Source organism: Fulmarus glacialis, unplaced genomic scaffold (genome assembly GCF_000690835.1).
Source record: "Fulmarus glacialis isolate BGI_N327 unplaced genomic scaffold, ASM69083v1 scaffold34709, whole genome shotgun sequence".
Lineage (NCBI taxonomy): Eukaryota > Metazoa > Chordata > Aves > Procellariiformes > Procellariidae > Fulmarus > Fulmarus glacialis.
In genome coordinates, this window is record NW_009231961.1 from 50,939 (window position 1) to 67,748 (window position 16,810).

Consider the following 16,810-nt stretch of genomic DNA (forward strand, 5'->3'; position numbering starts at 1 on the left):
CAGCAGTGTGCTGCTTGTTCCACACTAAACAAATTGCAAAGCAGTTACTGAGTTTTTGAAATGTGGGACATCCTATGGAAAATACTGAGATGTCTCCTTAAGTCCTGAAACTGTGGAAAAAATAGGGTAAATCCACATTTAAGAACTACTGAGAAAAAAAAAGTGACACTGGCTACAAGTCTAAGTTCTTACCTAGATCTTGCAGTGATTTTTCTAGAGGAAATAATTGATATCAGTTGACAGTAATTTTCCCAATGCAATCTCAAAGTCTCCTTAAAAAGCTGTACTTAACACACAAATATAGCAACAACCATTTTTCATTTTATGAGTAACTGAAAGTGAAGTTTCCAGGTACATCTGTTTCAACATGAAAACATCCCCAAAGTGCACTTATGCTATCAACTATATACTTGTCAACTCACCTTTACAATTCTGCAGATAAGAACATCATAGCGTTGATGGTTAATTTTGTGTCGCACCAGAACTTTGTTCACCATCGGGATAAAAATCTGGTACTGTAGAGGGGAACGCATCAAAAGCTAGTTACTCAGTCTCACCAAGAACAGTAAAATTCCACCTTTGTTTCATTGATCTTATAAGAAACCAATTCTGAAGGTTTGATTTCAGTAACTCCCAATTCCAGAAACAACTAAGAGAAGAAAAATCTGTTTTCTTTAAAATCCAGAATGAGTGCATTACAAATATTCAACTTTAAAGCCTTGATCTTTGGGACAGTCCCTCCTTTTATGAGCTTTCAAGCCTAAGAAGAATATTACCTTCTTTCCCAGCTGGAACACCAGAGAGGAGAGGGTGTCCATTGCAGTTGTTCGTAGCTCAGGGCTCTGATCTAGTGTTCGCACGATGGGATGAATAATCCGTGAAGCATAATCAGTGAAATCCAGGGACTCTGTCAAGCGGTCCACTGTTTCTAGAGCAGCTCTAAAGTCAGAGTGGAAAGAAGGGAGGACTTATCTCTCATGGTATAAGACAGGAGAAACGAGATGTAAAAATACGTAAGTGATTCATGTGCAGTCCTCCTAGGCATCAACAGTAATAGGAAAAACATCTCACCAGAACTCTGTCAATGCAGCCAGTACTTGCAGGACAGCTTGCAAGTTGCAGTGACTAAAATACTGGCAGGTGAGAACCAGAAAGTAATAGTCTATACCCAAGAAAAGCTAGTAACAGTGCTGTGATGTCCAACCAAAAATAACCTTCCATAACGATTTAACACTGAGGAAACCTGCGGAAGGAACTAAGCAGTATTTCATTCTACATATGGCTAGGGCAGCCATTGCAGAACTTGGATATCACAGGCAAAAAAAGAGACTGCAAAGCCACTAGCACTTACTTGCGAGCCACCACTGGAACATCTGGGGCATCAAATAGCTTTACAATGGGAGGTAGTAACAAATGAAGGTAGTCATCCAAGTTGGCTCCAAAGAGCTGGATCGCATTCAATAGCTGGAGGGAAAAACGACTCAATGTGACTCAAAGTCATGAAAAAGATGCATTTTAAATAAGTCAGTATCCAGTGAAAAATTGCTTCAATCCTGCACGTTAAAGGAAAGTACTGTCTGCATCATTTCACACCGAGCCACTGCTGAACTGCACCTATCTCATTTGCTTGCAACACGCAAGCAGCAGAAGCCCTGCTGGAGCATGGCACACTGGGCATGCACCTGCCTCAGCAATACCCAAATCAACCCAGCTGCTGCAGCTTCCCACTCACCTTGACAGAGACAATGCGACTCTGACTATTGTCATGCATGAAGACCCGTAACATGTGAGGAATGAGCTGAGGCAGATAAAGTTTGAATTCACCTCCTAGAGCTACCACAATTTGCTCGATAAGTAGGATAATTGTGCTCTGTATGGAGTTGTTCATGACCCAGAAGTCCTACAGAAGAAAAAAAAAAAAAGGGAAAAAATTAAACAGTTCTTCAATTGAGCTGTACCAATTATAAGAAAATCAAACTGTAGGAGACAGTATCTAGATAAATTCAAGATTGCAGGGAGCGACTATACTTCCCCTATAGACTAATACAAATTGGCAGTTTTGGTCTGTTTTTATAACACACTGTGCCTTCAGTATGTTTATAGCTGTTAAAAACAATCTCTAGGCAACTGATTTTTCCTAATCCTTCTAAGTGTTTGCAAATAGTAAGTGAAAATGAAGTGAAATGCCACCTATTTATGAACTCTGAACACCTCTTGCTAAAACTATGTTTCTGAAAGTAATAAGTGCACAAAATCCAAGCGCTCAAAAGAAGTTGGGCACTAGCAGAACCTAGGAGCTGCTCTTATTGCAGTTATTAGTAATAATGTGCAGTATTGTTTCAAATACATGTTATTTCAAAATACAATTATTACTTCAAATGCATGGAATTCTGCACTTCATATGAATTAATGAAGTAATTGATACATTTGATAATGACAGAAACACTATCCACCTTTTCTGACAGTAAAATGCTGGCTTAAAGATTGTACTCACTCTCATCAGGGTGACAATTTCATCCATATAGGGCCGAATATGACTTCTCACAAAGGACACCAACATCCCTAGCTGCTGGAAGAGGAACTGGTAGGAAGAAATGTGTAGTGATCAATGTAGCTTATTCAAACGTCAAAGCAACGCTGGGTAAACGGCGTTTCACAGGCCAGTTGCAAGCTCATTTACCGAACAAATAGCATGCATAGCTCCTATATGCTCAAAATCTGGGGCTAAATTCTTGGCAGCTTCAGCTCAGTGATTTGGGTTTTTGGGTGGGGGTGTGGGGGGGGAGGGCAGTAGTTTTGGGTTTTTTGGCAGTAGTTTGGTTGGTTTTCCCCCTTTCTCCCAACTTGCATCAAAAATTTATGAGCTCAAAGCTTTAGACAGTCAAGCATAGAAATAGGGGTTTATAATGTGTCAGCAAATTTATAAAGTGTCAGAACAGACTTGCAAGCACAAACACCTCAACTACAGACCTCTGTAATTCAGGTTTGAAGGATGCTTCCAAAAATTTAGCCCCTAATCTTTTCCCCCTGCCTGTAAACCAAACTGGCACACATTTTAAGATACTCCTTCTGCACGCTTTCCCATCCCCACCAAGATATATTGGTGAAAAGTTACTGGGGAAGAGAGTTTGGTCCTTGCCAGAAATATCACATTTTTTTGAAAGATGGTTGATTGTACCATAGAAGAATTTTGACCGAGACAATTTTATTCGGATATGCTATGACAGTTTTGCAATTCCTTTTGCCCCAATACAGTCTTATGCACTCATGACAATGAATTTACTTTTGAGATTGGTGTGAAATAATGTGGGTTAAATCACTTTGTCCACAAAATAAATGTATATAATCTTTTTTTCCTCTAGGAAAATAGGAAGATGTAAATTATCATATATTAAATTTTATTTCTTCATGCAGTATCTGAAGACTATAGTGACAAAATACAAAGGGGAGCTCAGAAAAAGAGACAACAGATTTTTGTGAAAACTAAGTAAGAAATAACATCAGCTACTTTAGTGAAAGCAGTACACCTACATTTACCAAAAATAAACCATGAGCTCCTGTACTGTGCCTTTTTTTTGGTGTAGTGAGAGGATGCTTACATATAGGACAAGGACCTGCCTCCTTTAGGCTTTAGTGTCGCGCATACCCACCTCAGCTCTTCTCCCCAGTACACTTTCACCATCTTCTTTTACCTGAAAATTTTTAAACAGAGTGTGCACAACTGCATAGCTTTCAAGCAAGTTAGATCAGTCAGGTCTAGGAGTTCGGCCAACCCAGGCGTGTGAGATGTTTTCCTTCCAATCTGAGTAGTAGTTCAGTCTGGGAGAAAACAGCGGTTCTATAGCAGGGTTGGGATTCTGCTAAGGGAGCACCCATCCCACCTATAAAACACAGTACCAATAACTAGTACAAACTGCCCTTCCCACCCCAGAGATTATTTTCAGCTGCCTGAGGAAGAGGCTTGGCAAACAGCAGCCATCTCTGGTTAAGTGAACTTTAAGCCCATTATTATCTTCACACAATTCTCATTTCCTTCTAAAACTGTAACTTAAGTGGGAAGGAAGAGAAAGCACTGCTGTGGAATCACCACCCACACTGCTCTGAATGTTAGCAGACTGTAGCAAATTGAATTTTCCTTCTCAGAGATGAGCCAAAGTACATGATTGCATCAGAAATTTAAAGAATCTACCTGTATTATTTAACAATACTGTTTGCAACAGTACATTAATGCAGAGATCACTGAAAGCTCTGGAAGCTGCACAGGCTGTTTTCCTGAACAAGACCAGCTTGATAAAAAACCAGAATCAAATATTGGCCTTCTAAGGATTATGCTCAGAAGCAGCTGTTCCAATAAGAAGCAGAAAAATTGTTTCCACTCGATATTTTACCAAATGCTCACAGGAGAGAAAAAGCAAAGCTGAACCTCACTTCTGCAGCATGCTTGGCAGCAACACATAGCACAGCAATGCCCAAAGCCAGTCACATTCTCTTTTAAAAAATGGATTCTTATGTTAGGGCAGTGGAACAGGAAGGAAGGAGGAGTGGTCCCTAGTACACTCACCTCTCGGATGGCACCATCACAAACCCGTATTACATTAAGGAACGTTGGCATGACCTGGGGCAGGAACTGCACACACTTCAGCCCAAGAGATTTGAAAATAAAGGTGATGGCCTGAACTACCATAGTGTGGTGTTGGGACAAGGATTGGTCTCGGAAAATTCTCATCAGTGCCACCATAGAGACAGCTGGATAGAACTCATCCAGAGGGAGGTTTCCCATGTTCACCAACATCTCACTGGTACTGTAATCCGCTAGGAGAAAGAAGGTGGTGTCAAATCTACGTATTAAATGGTCTTGAAGCACCCTAGTATTAGGTGCATTCAGGAGCACCCAAGTATTAGGTGAAAACATGTACACTAATAATTTATTAAGAAGAGGAGACAAACTGGTAACAACAAAACAAAACAACCACAAAAAATTAAAAAAAAAAAAAAAATCAAGACCTGTTTGTAGATTATAAACCTATTCACTTGTAAGAAATTCAGATGCTTACAAGAATCCTGGCTGGATTTGGACTCCGAGAGGCTGACAGCTGAAGCATCTCGTGACTGATCAATCATGCCAATGTTCACTTTGTGTTTGTAAGGGTCCAAAGCACCCAGCAACCCTAACACACGAATAGCCTGATAAGACAGAAGGAAAAAGAAAATTCATCAGAACTTCATCAGCAAGACAAAACTCAACACATGAACCCACATGTTTGGAAAGCTGCTGAGGACTAAAGAGAGAAAATCTGGAACTAAAGTGACTGCCTGGAAAAAACATCAGTGCTTTCCATTCAATGGCTGGAGGCCATTTCACTAACTCAACACTTTCACCTCTTAATTCTGCTTATTGTACTTCTATCAGCCACAACAATGATCTTTCGCCTCCCCCCCTGCCCCCCCTGAATCTATGCAGACAGATTAATTTGACAGCTCTCTCCCCCCCAAAAACTTTTAGAAACGGTTATGTGATAGCTTCATGTTCATACCTCTCTACGGGTGCCCTGGTTCTGCTCAGTCTTCAGGAAGTTCAGAAGCACCTCCAGCAAAGTAGGGTACTTCCTGTATGGTTCCACCACATAACCAGTGCTGGCCACAAGCTGTCCCAGTGTCCAAAGAGCCACCTGGAAAGATCAAGCCCAGAGAAGATTAGTTTTGACCAGGGAATCTCCTGATCCATCAGTCATTCAACTTCTGTAAAGTTTCTTTGAGCATTTTAGGATCACACTGCAAACCATAGTCCATGGTTTGAAAGCCTCTATAAAGAGTGTTTTTTAATAAGCAATAGTAAAGAAAGTGATAATCAACAATTTATTAGACTCTGACTGCCATAATTTCCCTCCCTCAGAGATACACCTCAAATAGGCATTCAATTCGGCGAGTCCAAGCCTTCCAATAAAAACTGCTTCTTTTTTGTTTTTCTTCTTCTTTTCTTTTCACAATTCCATACTATGTCACAACAGACAGGCCCTACAATCCCTGACCTGTGTGTCACCTGTGACTATACACTCCACAAGAGAGACTTGAGTGATTTAAAGGTTCATTTTAGCAGCTATGATGGGACACAGGGGTATTTCATTACAGCTTTGGTCACAGCAGAAGGCAAGTTTAGTGCAGTTGTCAAACACTTACTTGTCTTTTAGCCAGCAGGGAGGAGTCCTGTAGCATGTCCATAATTATAATGAAAAGCTCATCCACCCACTTCCTCATCTCCAGCCCACTGACCTATTGAAAGACAAAAATCAAAGTCCTTCATCTAGCATTGCCAAAAGCTTAACAACTGACAAGCGTGGAAAAGAGGTACCTGCAGTATCCTTACCTGTGCAAGCTCCCCTATGGTAGCTAGGACATTGTTAATCACCCCTGGATTTGGATCTGGATCGGGATCTTTCAGTTTCACAATCAGTGCCTGGTAGGTGACAGAGGAACAAATTAGAATGTGTTTAGAAGACTCCTTGCTGTACATGCAACACTCAAATTGATCTTTCCTTTTGTTTACACCTGAAATTGATTCGATAGGGGCTCAGATTGCATCACGGTGAGCATTTCAACAATAAATGAACCTTTTGTTTCACAAACTTTATGCAAATCCAGAATCAAGTTAGGCTACACTGTCGCGAACATGCATTACCGTGGGTAACATCCACACCAATGTAATTTTTTCCTGCTATGATGAAGCAAAAGAACAGCAGCTCCTGACAGTCATGTATCCACTTGCTGTATCATCTCACCCCAAAGTCACCAGGAAATATATAGTGACTCTACCTTAAGAATAGGTTCCATATATGGACGAATGAGGCGTGGAGCGTTAGAAACCAGGTGACCCAACATCCTGGCACTTTGCTCTTTAATCCTGCCAACACCACTGTGTTCCAGCTCTGTGAGAATCTGCAGAAAAGACAGTGGAAGCATGAGAACAGGGAAAATAAAGTTAGGCAAAATTCTTTGGATTTCCTCCTCTCCTGTCCAATGACAACAGAAAGAAAAAACAATCTCAGCACTTGTAAAGGGTGTTCTACATTTACACTCCATCCAGTCATTTATGTCTAAATGAAGCTAAAATGAATTAGCATAAAACTGAATAGATGGCTCCAAAACCATCTACGTTTATGAAGTGGTGCCATCCATTCACCTAAAAGAAGCACAGAACGTTCTTCCTCAATACAGATGGAAAGCACCCCAGCATAATGAATGTGGGGTGAAATGATGACTGCTATCCTTTCCTTTCTAATACATCCTTAGAGCTTCAGTCCAAACATCTATCACTAAAAAGACTTCCTGAAACCTACTAAGCTGGGTAATAAATATTTTCCAAAAGGGAGATATTCCCCCACTCTCCCACACATTCACTACAGCTAGATAGCCCAGTTCTTTAACACCATCTTAATCTCAATACCAAGTACTATATTTTCACTGCAGGCATTCCTCTTCATTACCTGGATTAACATCTTGCGCAGGAAAGGCATGACAAAAGCAGGGTTCATGCTGCTCAGGCGACCCACAGTACAGATGGCCAGCTCTCGGATTTCAAATACTTGATCATTCAGGGCCACAAAAAGAGCTTGCAAATTTTCCGCCTGGGCAAGGTGAGCATCAAATCGCTCATCCAGAGAAGCCAACACACAGAAACGTATATCAGGGTCTGCAAGAACACATTTGTTTCTCTTTAAATGCAGTAAAGTCCTGTTCTTATTATTGCCCTTATTCACAAACTGGCCTCAAAAATTGTTCACAACCTCAGGGAAATGCTAAGAGCTTCCCAAGCATGAGACACGATACATCAGTGTTTTACAGCCCAAACAGATTCAGTGCTGCTCAGTACTGCCCCAATACCCAGATCAGTACAATGCCAACCTCTTGCACCTACAAGTGGCACATTTGGAGGCAGTGTGCAGAAAATGAACACATCTCAGGTTACCATATTGCAACTGAAAGAATAAAAAAAATCAAGTAGGAAGATTCAACAGAAGGGACGAATCCCCTCCCTACAAAGTTGAAGGCCACAACACACGAACAGCAGCAAAAGAAGTCTCAGGGATCTACCTAATTCAAAGGATTACCAAGGGCACAGTTCGAGCATTTTGCACTAGTGTTCTATTAATATCTCAAAAATCAAGATCTGGGAAGAGAAATTGGGAGACCTTTTTAATTTGCGAAGAATGACAGCTTAAGTTAGTGGCAAATATGTTCAAATTCCACCACAACCTTAATATCATGAGCTGCTGATGTGCTAACATTAACACGTGGTAGGAGAACCCTTTTCTTTGAACCCCACACTAACCTGGGTCAGTTATTCCAACCACAAGCAGTTTGCTGAGAACGTCAGCCACAACCTGCACTGCCGTCTGACTGACCACATGAGCATGACCACTGATCAAGTGGATGGAAGGTGTGAGCAAGCGAGAGCAAGTGCGGGCTGCTTCCATCCGGATCTCCTTGTGTTCGCTGTTCAGAAAGTGGTCTGCACAGTGCCGAACAAACTGAGTCAGAGAGTGGCCTAGAAAGAAGAAGACGGGGACTTGAACACAGGTTTACACCTCAATTACTGGTCTTACCAGGGAAGAGGAGTTTAAAGAAAGTACTCTCAGAATTTTCCTGCTACTTGCACTCTAATCCAGTGCAGTAGTGTTTATATCCCATACCCCTTGGCCCCCTGCTTCCTTATTTCATCTTACCTTCAAACTCAAAGCTACCCAGTGTACGAAGGGCAAGAGTGATGCTACCCACATCACTGGCCTCTGGGATGTTGGTGAGGCTAGGGGAGGCAAGCTGGTGGGCAAGGCCCTTTGGCATGCCTGGATGTCGCAGAGGCTTGTGCATTAGAACAAGAGAGAGCATTTTCAGCAGCCCATCCTGGATATCCTTCTTTAGCTGGGGGATCTGACGACTCAAGTCATACAGCACAGCTGTTAGAGCAGGGCTGAGGGCAAGAAGCAGGCACATAGTCATTAGAACAGAAACCATGAGGTGCATATTTCACCCTTTTGTTTATGCCTTTTCCCTCAGAAGATAATTGTGGGCGTTCACACATCACAGCAACACCTGCCAGCAGAGCACAGGGTCCTTGTGTGAACTCAGGCACACGAGATGAACTTGGTGAGCAAACTGCTGGGACCGGCAGCACACATCGCTACAATAGGCAATATTGCTAGAATACTGTTACAAATCTAAGTGATTCGTTATACTTGTGCCTTTTAGACACAAAGGCAACTAAATTCACATCCAGATGGTAACATTAATCTAATCTAAACAGCTTTGTGCTATCTGGATACTTTCTCCACACCCTCCCATACTAACAGCTTTACGAGCTAGGAAATTTCCAACAGGAACAGTCAGCTCCAAAGGTGAAAGAAGCTAGGAACAAATACTCAGTGCTTCAATTCTCCTTCCCTGCCAATTTGATATGGCAGAAATCTGCTGGCCTTCAGAGGCTTTCTAAATTTTTGCAGGCTGTTGCCAAATGTGTTTGAATAGTGGAAAGCAAAGGAGATTGCTTTTGAATTCCCTAGTTGTTCTACAAAAAGATTTCTTTACACAAAGACCAATGCTCTTAAGTAACTCAACAGACACATTAACACTTAAAACATTATTCTTCTGAAAGAGCTGTACTGATCTTCTGAAAGATCATTTAAAAGCAATAATCTTCCTTCTCAATCTGAAGACTTTCAAGGTCTCATTCTGTATGGCCAACAATGCCATCCAGTGGCTAACAGAAAAATATGCTCCCATGCCTTGTACTTACCTCAGGCCCACAGCCAGCATAGGTTCCAAAAGCTCTTTGATATCCTGCTGGATACTGGGTCCCATGGCTCGTGCCAGCATACTAATGCAGGTGAAGACTGTGGCATCAACCTGCACAGACTTCTGCCTCCTGGAAAGGGACCATAGAAAAGTTCATTAAGAGAAGCTGCTATTTTTCAAACCTCCTTCCTCATCCTACTTCTGTTACCAGTCTTACAGAAATACCTCTGATTTTAATACAATAATTTGATCCCACAACACAAAAATTATACAAAGAACAGGTGCTTTAGTTTCTTCCTCTAACCTTCACGTACTTACTTGTGGGCAAAGTCCTTTGGTGGAAGAGCTGCTTTTATGATTTCAAGGACTTTTGGCAGGTAAGCTTGAAACTCAGACCTCACAGCCACAGAAAGCAAACCTAAGGCCTGGAAGGCTGCTGTTCGCTCCTTCTCCTTCTTCACACAGCTGAGAACATGATTCATGGTGTCTGGAAGATACTGATCAGCTGCCCACAAGAGAGAACAATAGAGATATTGGAACTCGTTTAGGTTTATACAGTTGCATCACATTTGCAACTAAACCTTTACAAGTATAAAAATAGGGAATAGACACAGCCATATAAAATTTGCTGACATGAGCAGTGGCAAATACATGTCACCATATATTAAAATTTTCAAAGCCCAGAAGGTTTTCTTTTAAAATAAAAAAAAAAAATCACCAAAATAAAAGAGCTATGAGAAAAAAAACATTGCAACAGGTTCTATACACAAATAAGATCCAAGCATCTTGCTTTTATAGTGATTGATTGGAAATTTGGAATAATAACACAAAGTTTGTTCCAACCCACTTAGAGCAGCTTGGTGACTTGCCTCTAACTCTGATGCTCTCCTAAGCTTGCTTGATAAGTCAATTGAACTGCTTTAAACCTGGCAGGTATTTCCCATTTTTACTTGATATTTACTGGCACGTGCAACAGAGAAAAAGGAAGACAGCTCTGCTGATAATATTCGGGATACATTGCGTGGGAGCAAGAGAGCAGAGTTCAACCCCAAGTCTGACATACTGAGGAAAAAAACAAAAAGGAGGTTCTATCTCTTATGGTATTGATCACAGAATTCAGACAACAGTTTTCAATCTATTTTCTTCATCAGAGCAACATTTTGGCATGAGATATCAAGTCACACTTATTCAGAAAAAGAAGACTTTTCCCACAGAGGAATTTGCTTATCTTACAAGCACCACATTTGTACTGCTGCATTGCCTGCACAAGCTTATCTGGCCCGAAGAGAGCTGGATAACTTCCAGCCCAATTTCAGCAACACTTCTAACATCCAACCATCTGTCTTGTCACCTGTGAATGCTGAAGGACGGAAAGCTGCCAACCGTGGTAGCAGATTGAGAACCGTCATCTGGATCAAAGAATTTTTGCTGGTTCTGCACTTGAGAACCCACTGGCACACCTGAAAGGAGATAGATTGGGCTTTGAAAGATGGCCATTGGCAATAATGCATGAATGTTTATTACCTGGGTGATTTAAGACATTCTACTGACATTTGGCTTCAGAGTCCATCAGAAAGGTGGATAGTTAAGACTGCTTCCAAGAAAGCAAATCACTTGCTCTAAGAGAGACAGTGACAAAGCCAGGATACATATAATTAATGAGTTTTGATGCCTCAATTCAATACTAGGCAGTATTGCCTGCTAAGTAAGGACATGGAGGACAATTGCTCTACAAGAACCGGTGTTGTGAATGTTGGTAGACAAGTTGAAGACCAAACACTTACTTGATCAAACTTCTCTTCCATTAGATCCCTGCAGCATCGACTTTCTACCAATGTAGACTTTGCTGGGACAGGTGAGGTTGCAAAACCCATGATTCCTTGGTGGGCACTGTACCCCAGAAGACCAGCCAAAGCATTTGACTGAGAGGGCTGAAGGGACTGGAAGCTAGTGAAGGGAGTGATGTGGCGAGGTTTGGTACTGAAGCCCATCAGGTCTTTGCAGTACTTGTCATGCACAAGCTGCTGCTGAGTGATCTCTTCCATCTCCTCTCTAAGGCGCTGGACAAAGTAGAAAAGCGTGTTTTTTGAAAAAAAAAAAGTAGCTGAATAAGAGATACCCAACACAGTGCTACCCAAATCTCCTGAGCAGCATCCCGTATAACTGATATACAAATGGCTGTAAAACATCAACTAAGCAAAATCCAGCAAAACCTGCAACAGAGAGTCCTCATTCTATATAAAAATCTTTTTCATTGTAGTTAATCCAGTTAATTGCACTTTCCATCAGACCTTAATACCTATTCAGCTCAAAGTTGTTGCTGTTATTTCTCTGACACACTTCAATTTGTAATAATCAATGCTCTGACTCCATGTTCAGATGACTTTTCAGCCCAACCCCATTTCAAACACAATGGGGTATTTCCACAGATTGCTGAGTTGCTACACATTGTCAATCCACCTGGCAACCAGAAACCATAATCCCCACATTGTTCATTTGCTCACCTCTCCCTCCATACTGCTGATTCTCACTAGCTCATTGAGGATCAGTAAGGCACCATGGATTCGGTCATCACGATTCATTCCTTTCTCTTTGGCCAAAGTCTCATCAAAGCCCTTCTCAGCCTCTTCATATGTATGCTTGGGGAAAAAGAAAAAAAAAATCTCAGTGATGATGCAGAAGCAAAACCTGTGGAAATAAAGCAATACCACCAGCCAGGAGTTATTGATATCCTGTAATTTTCCAAGAGTAGCCACAAACATCAACTGCGTAGTAACAGAGTATAACACCACAAAATTCAGATTCACCCAGAAGTTGTGGACTCTGATTAGTAATGTTGAAAATGCTCTGCAGCAAACAGCCAGTCAACCATGCTATGGTATAAACTTCATCAATATCTGCATCACATATTTGACTATGAGGAATCCAAGTTCACATTTGACTGCACTGTCCAAGCCTTATTTGATATTATGAAGCTTGAATTCATGCAACAATGGCAGCAAAGCTAAGGTTCAGACAAAAGAATCTTTACCTTTTTTACTCATGTTTTATCTAAACTAAAAAAACCATCTGCTAGTAAGAGATGACAATAGATAGATGATTGCATGGCTGTAAAACTAGGTCAGGCTCAACAGCTGAAAATGAGCTGCAGATAGAGCAATGGATTCTTGATGCAATTAAGTCTCTTGCTTACTTTTACAGTGGGCTAAAGGAACTACTCATTTTGTAAGCCATTATACTTTCAACCATTTCAAGGGGAGGCAGTTTTCTACTGACAATCAGACATACTGACAAAGGTGACAGAGATTCTTCGCTTAGACAGCTCTTCTAAAAAAATGGCACTTGATCATTTGCATTGCATTATGAGGAGCTGCTTCAAAACAAAGTTATTTTCTTACTCTGTACCACTGGGGCTTCTGCATCTCTTTTGGCTCCCGTTGAGTGGTGAGGATAAGGCAGGCTCTTAAGGCAGAAACAGCTCCCTCTCGGATGGCCTGTTTGGGATCCCACACAGCCACAAATATATTGTCAAAGAATGGCTGCACTTGTTGGAAGAAGAAGGTAGGCACGCTGATTGCCAGCTCACGCAGGACAAGAACCTGGACGTGGGGAGAGGAACAGTAACAATCTGTGAGGATGAGCACCCATAGACAAACCTCATAATTTCTAGACTGTAGTATCATTTGTTTAGACTGTTAATGTCTGTGAGCCTGAGCTGTTTCCAGCTCCATACTCTTACAGTTCCTAGCACAATGGTGTCTCAATCTTCTTTAGTCACTGGGCTAAGCTAGAAGCAATGAAGCAGCACTATATCTGCCACGAGAGCATCACAGATTCTCAGACATGGACTGGCAGCCATTCTGATCCTGATCAGAGCTTTTCCGCAATTTTTTGTGCACATGTCCTACCACTGTTAACTAATCCTAACCATCCTGTTCCAAGACAGGTGAAGACAAAAAAAAGATCACTTACAGCTGCATGTCTTCGACCTTCATTCCTGTCAGCTCCCAGCCATTCCAGAGCTCGTTTCACCTCAAACTCCACATACTCAGCTGTGAAGGTGTCACCAGCCATCGCAAGCCGCCCAATAGCCTTGGAGGCCATCTCCATTACAACAGGGTCATTGGATGGCAAGAGGTTCCTCAAGTAGTTGGCAAACCTGCCGATACGGGTGGCGTTACCTCCTTCAACACCGATAAGGCTTGCTGTAGAGAAAGGGAGCAATGCTGTAGGTTCCCCTAAGAGTCAGTGAGGCAGACAGTAGGTAATCCCTGGATGAGAGTTAGTATTCCCTATCCATTCCTTAAAGATTCCCATTAACTCCTCCTAAACTGAAAATCCACAGGAAAAAAAAAAATAATCAAGCAATAGGAAAGGGCCACCATTCTTTTGAACCTGAACTTGTTAAGTGGGCAGGAAAATGCATCCAGTAGCTTCATAGATTTTCCCCATTTTTAGTTTAAAAAGAAAAGAAAAAAAAAAATCCACCCTGGGATCACAGACCCATTCCCAATAGAAAGGCATCCATCCACATGCAACTACGACGGCTGGTCCGCCTCAGTAGAGAAGTCAAAGACTGAATGGACCAAGGAAATTGCTCTCCCCCTCAGCCCTAGAGATGGTCTCTCCCGGCCAGGGTGGAGGCACCTTGGCAGGCGGCAGTGTGGCAGAAGCTTTCACTGCCGGTGCCTGGGTTGTACCTGCTCTGTAGATAAAGAGGCCATCAGTGTCCAGGGTTGTCAAGCCGGCACCTTTCAACAGCACTAAATTCACAGAAACAATTTTAAAGCGATACTGTCAGCTTAAAATCAGATGTTGTCAACAAAGATTTCTCTAACTAAGGGATTTCCGCTGTCTTCAAACATGGTGGGATTGGATGATTATGTCTGTGAGCCTACACCATAAGCACCTCCTATTTGGTTATTAAAGAAGTAATTGCTACAATACAGGCTACTTGTTTGGAAGGCAAAGTATTTATGCAAGCTGATTTCCCTAAGAGTCAAAATGCAGGCAGCTCTGCCATGTCACAGCCAAAGCACAACCAGAGCAACTGATGGAGCAGCTGATCAGAATCAAAGCAGAAGCTATGTGAGCTCCTCCCAGGGATGGAAGCTGCTGTTATTGAGCCAAGTAAATTTAAATAACAAGAATCAATCTCCTCAGACAGAAGAGAGTTGAGAGAGTCAGCCCACCCCGATACATATAAATGGACAGCACAAATTGTTCTCAGCTGAGCTCAAGAACAGAATTTTCACGTGCTCAGCACTCACATTTGATGCTTGACTCCCGGAAGAGCTCAGGGCCCATTAAACACCAGGTTTTCAGCCACTCTCAGCACTCAGCAGCTCCCATGCTGACACTTACAGACAGATTTTCAGAGCGCAGCAACTAGCACGCACCCAGCGTACTGAGCAGTCAGACGTAAGGCCCCAATTATAAAAGCTCATTCCTTTTGAAAATCTGTCCCTAAAGATAGATGCACGAAAAGAAAACTCACCAGAGGCATTAAGCACTTTCACTCACCTATAGCCAGAATGCCACCCTTCCTTTCATTTGCATCAGAGCTAGAGACCAGCTCAAATATGTGATGGTTCAGCTGATCATAAAACCTGGTAGATTCTTCCTGACTCATCTGTAAAAGGAAAAAGTTCAAATCAGCTTTTAGCATTCTTTCCTTCCTTCCTGCCCCCAAAACCTCCATAAAGACAATGCTTGTTAGGTCACTTAAACAGAAAGAAATTAAATCAACCATACATTACAAACACAAAACAGTATCTCTTCTTTGTGCCCTAGATGTGTCAAGTTTATTTATTCTGGTGCTTGACCACCCATTACTGTGTCACCAACTCACTCACCTCTCCTCCATGCTGCGGCAAAGGTAAGGTCCCTGCTATGCCCCACCTCCTCTCTAAGACCAGCTTCCCTATTCCAAAAATCTCCATCCCCAAACTACTCAGCCAATGCCCTACACTCGTACAATAAACAAGGATAAATTATCTCATTTGCAGCACTCACTTCGCGGAGCTCCATGGTGACATAATGCTGCAAGTCCTTGGCAGCTTTCGCTCTCGTCTCTTCACTGCGACTCTTCAAGCCATTGGCAAATTGTTGGAGAATGGACACAGTGCCCGACATGATGGTGGTATGTTGGGGCTCGGGGGCATCAAGTCCTGTAAGTTCTTCAGAGAGACACTTTTTTTTACTGCTTTCAGCTACTGAAATCTCTGAACTTCTTTCTTAATGCTGCCCCTGCTGCCTGTTTCCAAAACACGCATCCTATGGCGTACAAGGATGCTGTGCCAGTAGAGCATAAAATTACAAATAACTATATTCCTTAGGCCTTCCAACCCTGTGATAAAACTGTATCACCACATAGTATCTTGACCCCCAGCCTATTTACTCTCTAGTTCCTCAAATACCAAAATGTGCTCTGGTAGGTCAGGTGCCCGACCCCATGGTGATCTAATTCTAAACCAAGAGTCATGCAATAGCTGAAAAATAGCAGGGTCAGAGTAGGGTTTACAATTACCCTATAATAAGTAGACACAATCATTCCCATGATTATATCATTATCATATCTGACTCCTCCTTGAACACTTTCATCCAAGTTTCTCCACAGAAATTCTAGTGTTGTGCCAACACAAGGGGCCTAGCAAGTATTACATTCTCCAGTAGATATTTAGAGATGGGAACTCTACTTATAGCAACAGCAATCATTGCAACAGGATGTTTACTATCATAACATGTAACCAAACTTTCTCATGAGTCTTTCTTTATGTGGAAAACATTTTAGAGGTTTGAACCCCCCCGATTTTCAGATTACATAAGCCCAAACAGAGCACTTGACAGACGGGCCCACAGCGACACAAGGCACCAAAACTTCAACTTATTTTGCCTCCAATACCCCCACGCGGTAACAGAGATCCACCGAGATTACAGCGTGAAGCGGCTTCAGGGCTTCTCCGCGGCTGGGAGCCAGGCGAAGCTCCCCCGGACACAGAGAGCAGCCTATGGCTGCGGCCTC

The 16,810-nt window shown here is 42.1% G+C and overlaps 1 protein-coding gene across 1 annotated transcript in view; it reads right to left on the minus strand.

Moving 5' to 3' along the window:
* Positions 1-15,921, minus strand: part of MTOR (mechanistic target of rapamycin (serine/threonine kinase)) — a 66,079-nt gene extending 50,158 nt beyond the window's left edge. Inside the window, exons 1-23 of the mRNA XM_009584749.1 lie at positions 15,802-15,921; positions 15,310-15,418; positions 13,759-13,991; positions 13,185-13,385; positions 12,291-12,425; positions 11,571-11,846; positions 11,138-11,246; positions 10,105-10,291; positions 9,788-9,916; positions 8,721-8,965; positions 8,327-8,542; positions 7,482-7,687; positions 6,811-6,933; positions 6,365-6,454; positions 6,178-6,270; positions 5,535-5,669; positions 5,055-5,184; positions 4,562-4,812; positions 2,495-2,581; positions 1,733-1,900; positions 1,352-1,464; positions 777-939; positions 423-515 (exon numbers count right to left, since the gene is read on the minus strand). Of these exons, the coding sequence (XP_009583044.1) occupies positions 423-515; positions 777-939; positions 1,352-1,464; positions 1,733-1,900; positions 2,495-2,581; positions 4,562-4,812; positions 5,055-5,184; positions 5,535-5,669; positions 6,178-6,270; positions 6,365-6,454; positions 6,811-6,933; positions 7,482-7,687; positions 8,327-8,542; positions 8,721-8,965; positions 9,788-9,916; positions 10,105-10,291; positions 11,138-11,246; positions 11,571-11,846; positions 12,291-12,425; positions 13,185-13,385; positions 13,759-13,991; positions 15,310-15,418; positions 15,802-15,921 (3,612 nt within the window). The remainder of the gene's footprint in view (positions 1-422; positions 516-776; positions 940-1,351; positions 1,465-1,732; positions 1,901-2,494; positions 2,582-4,561; positions 4,813-5,054; positions 5,185-5,534; positions 5,670-6,177; positions 6,271-6,364; positions 6,455-6,810; positions 6,934-7,481; positions 7,688-8,326; positions 8,543-8,720; positions 8,966-9,787; positions 9,917-10,104; positions 10,292-11,137; positions 11,247-11,570; positions 11,847-12,290; positions 12,426-13,184; positions 13,386-13,758; positions 13,992-15,309; positions 15,419-15,801) is intronic.
* Between the last annotated feature and the right edge of the window lie 889 nt (positions 15,922-16,810).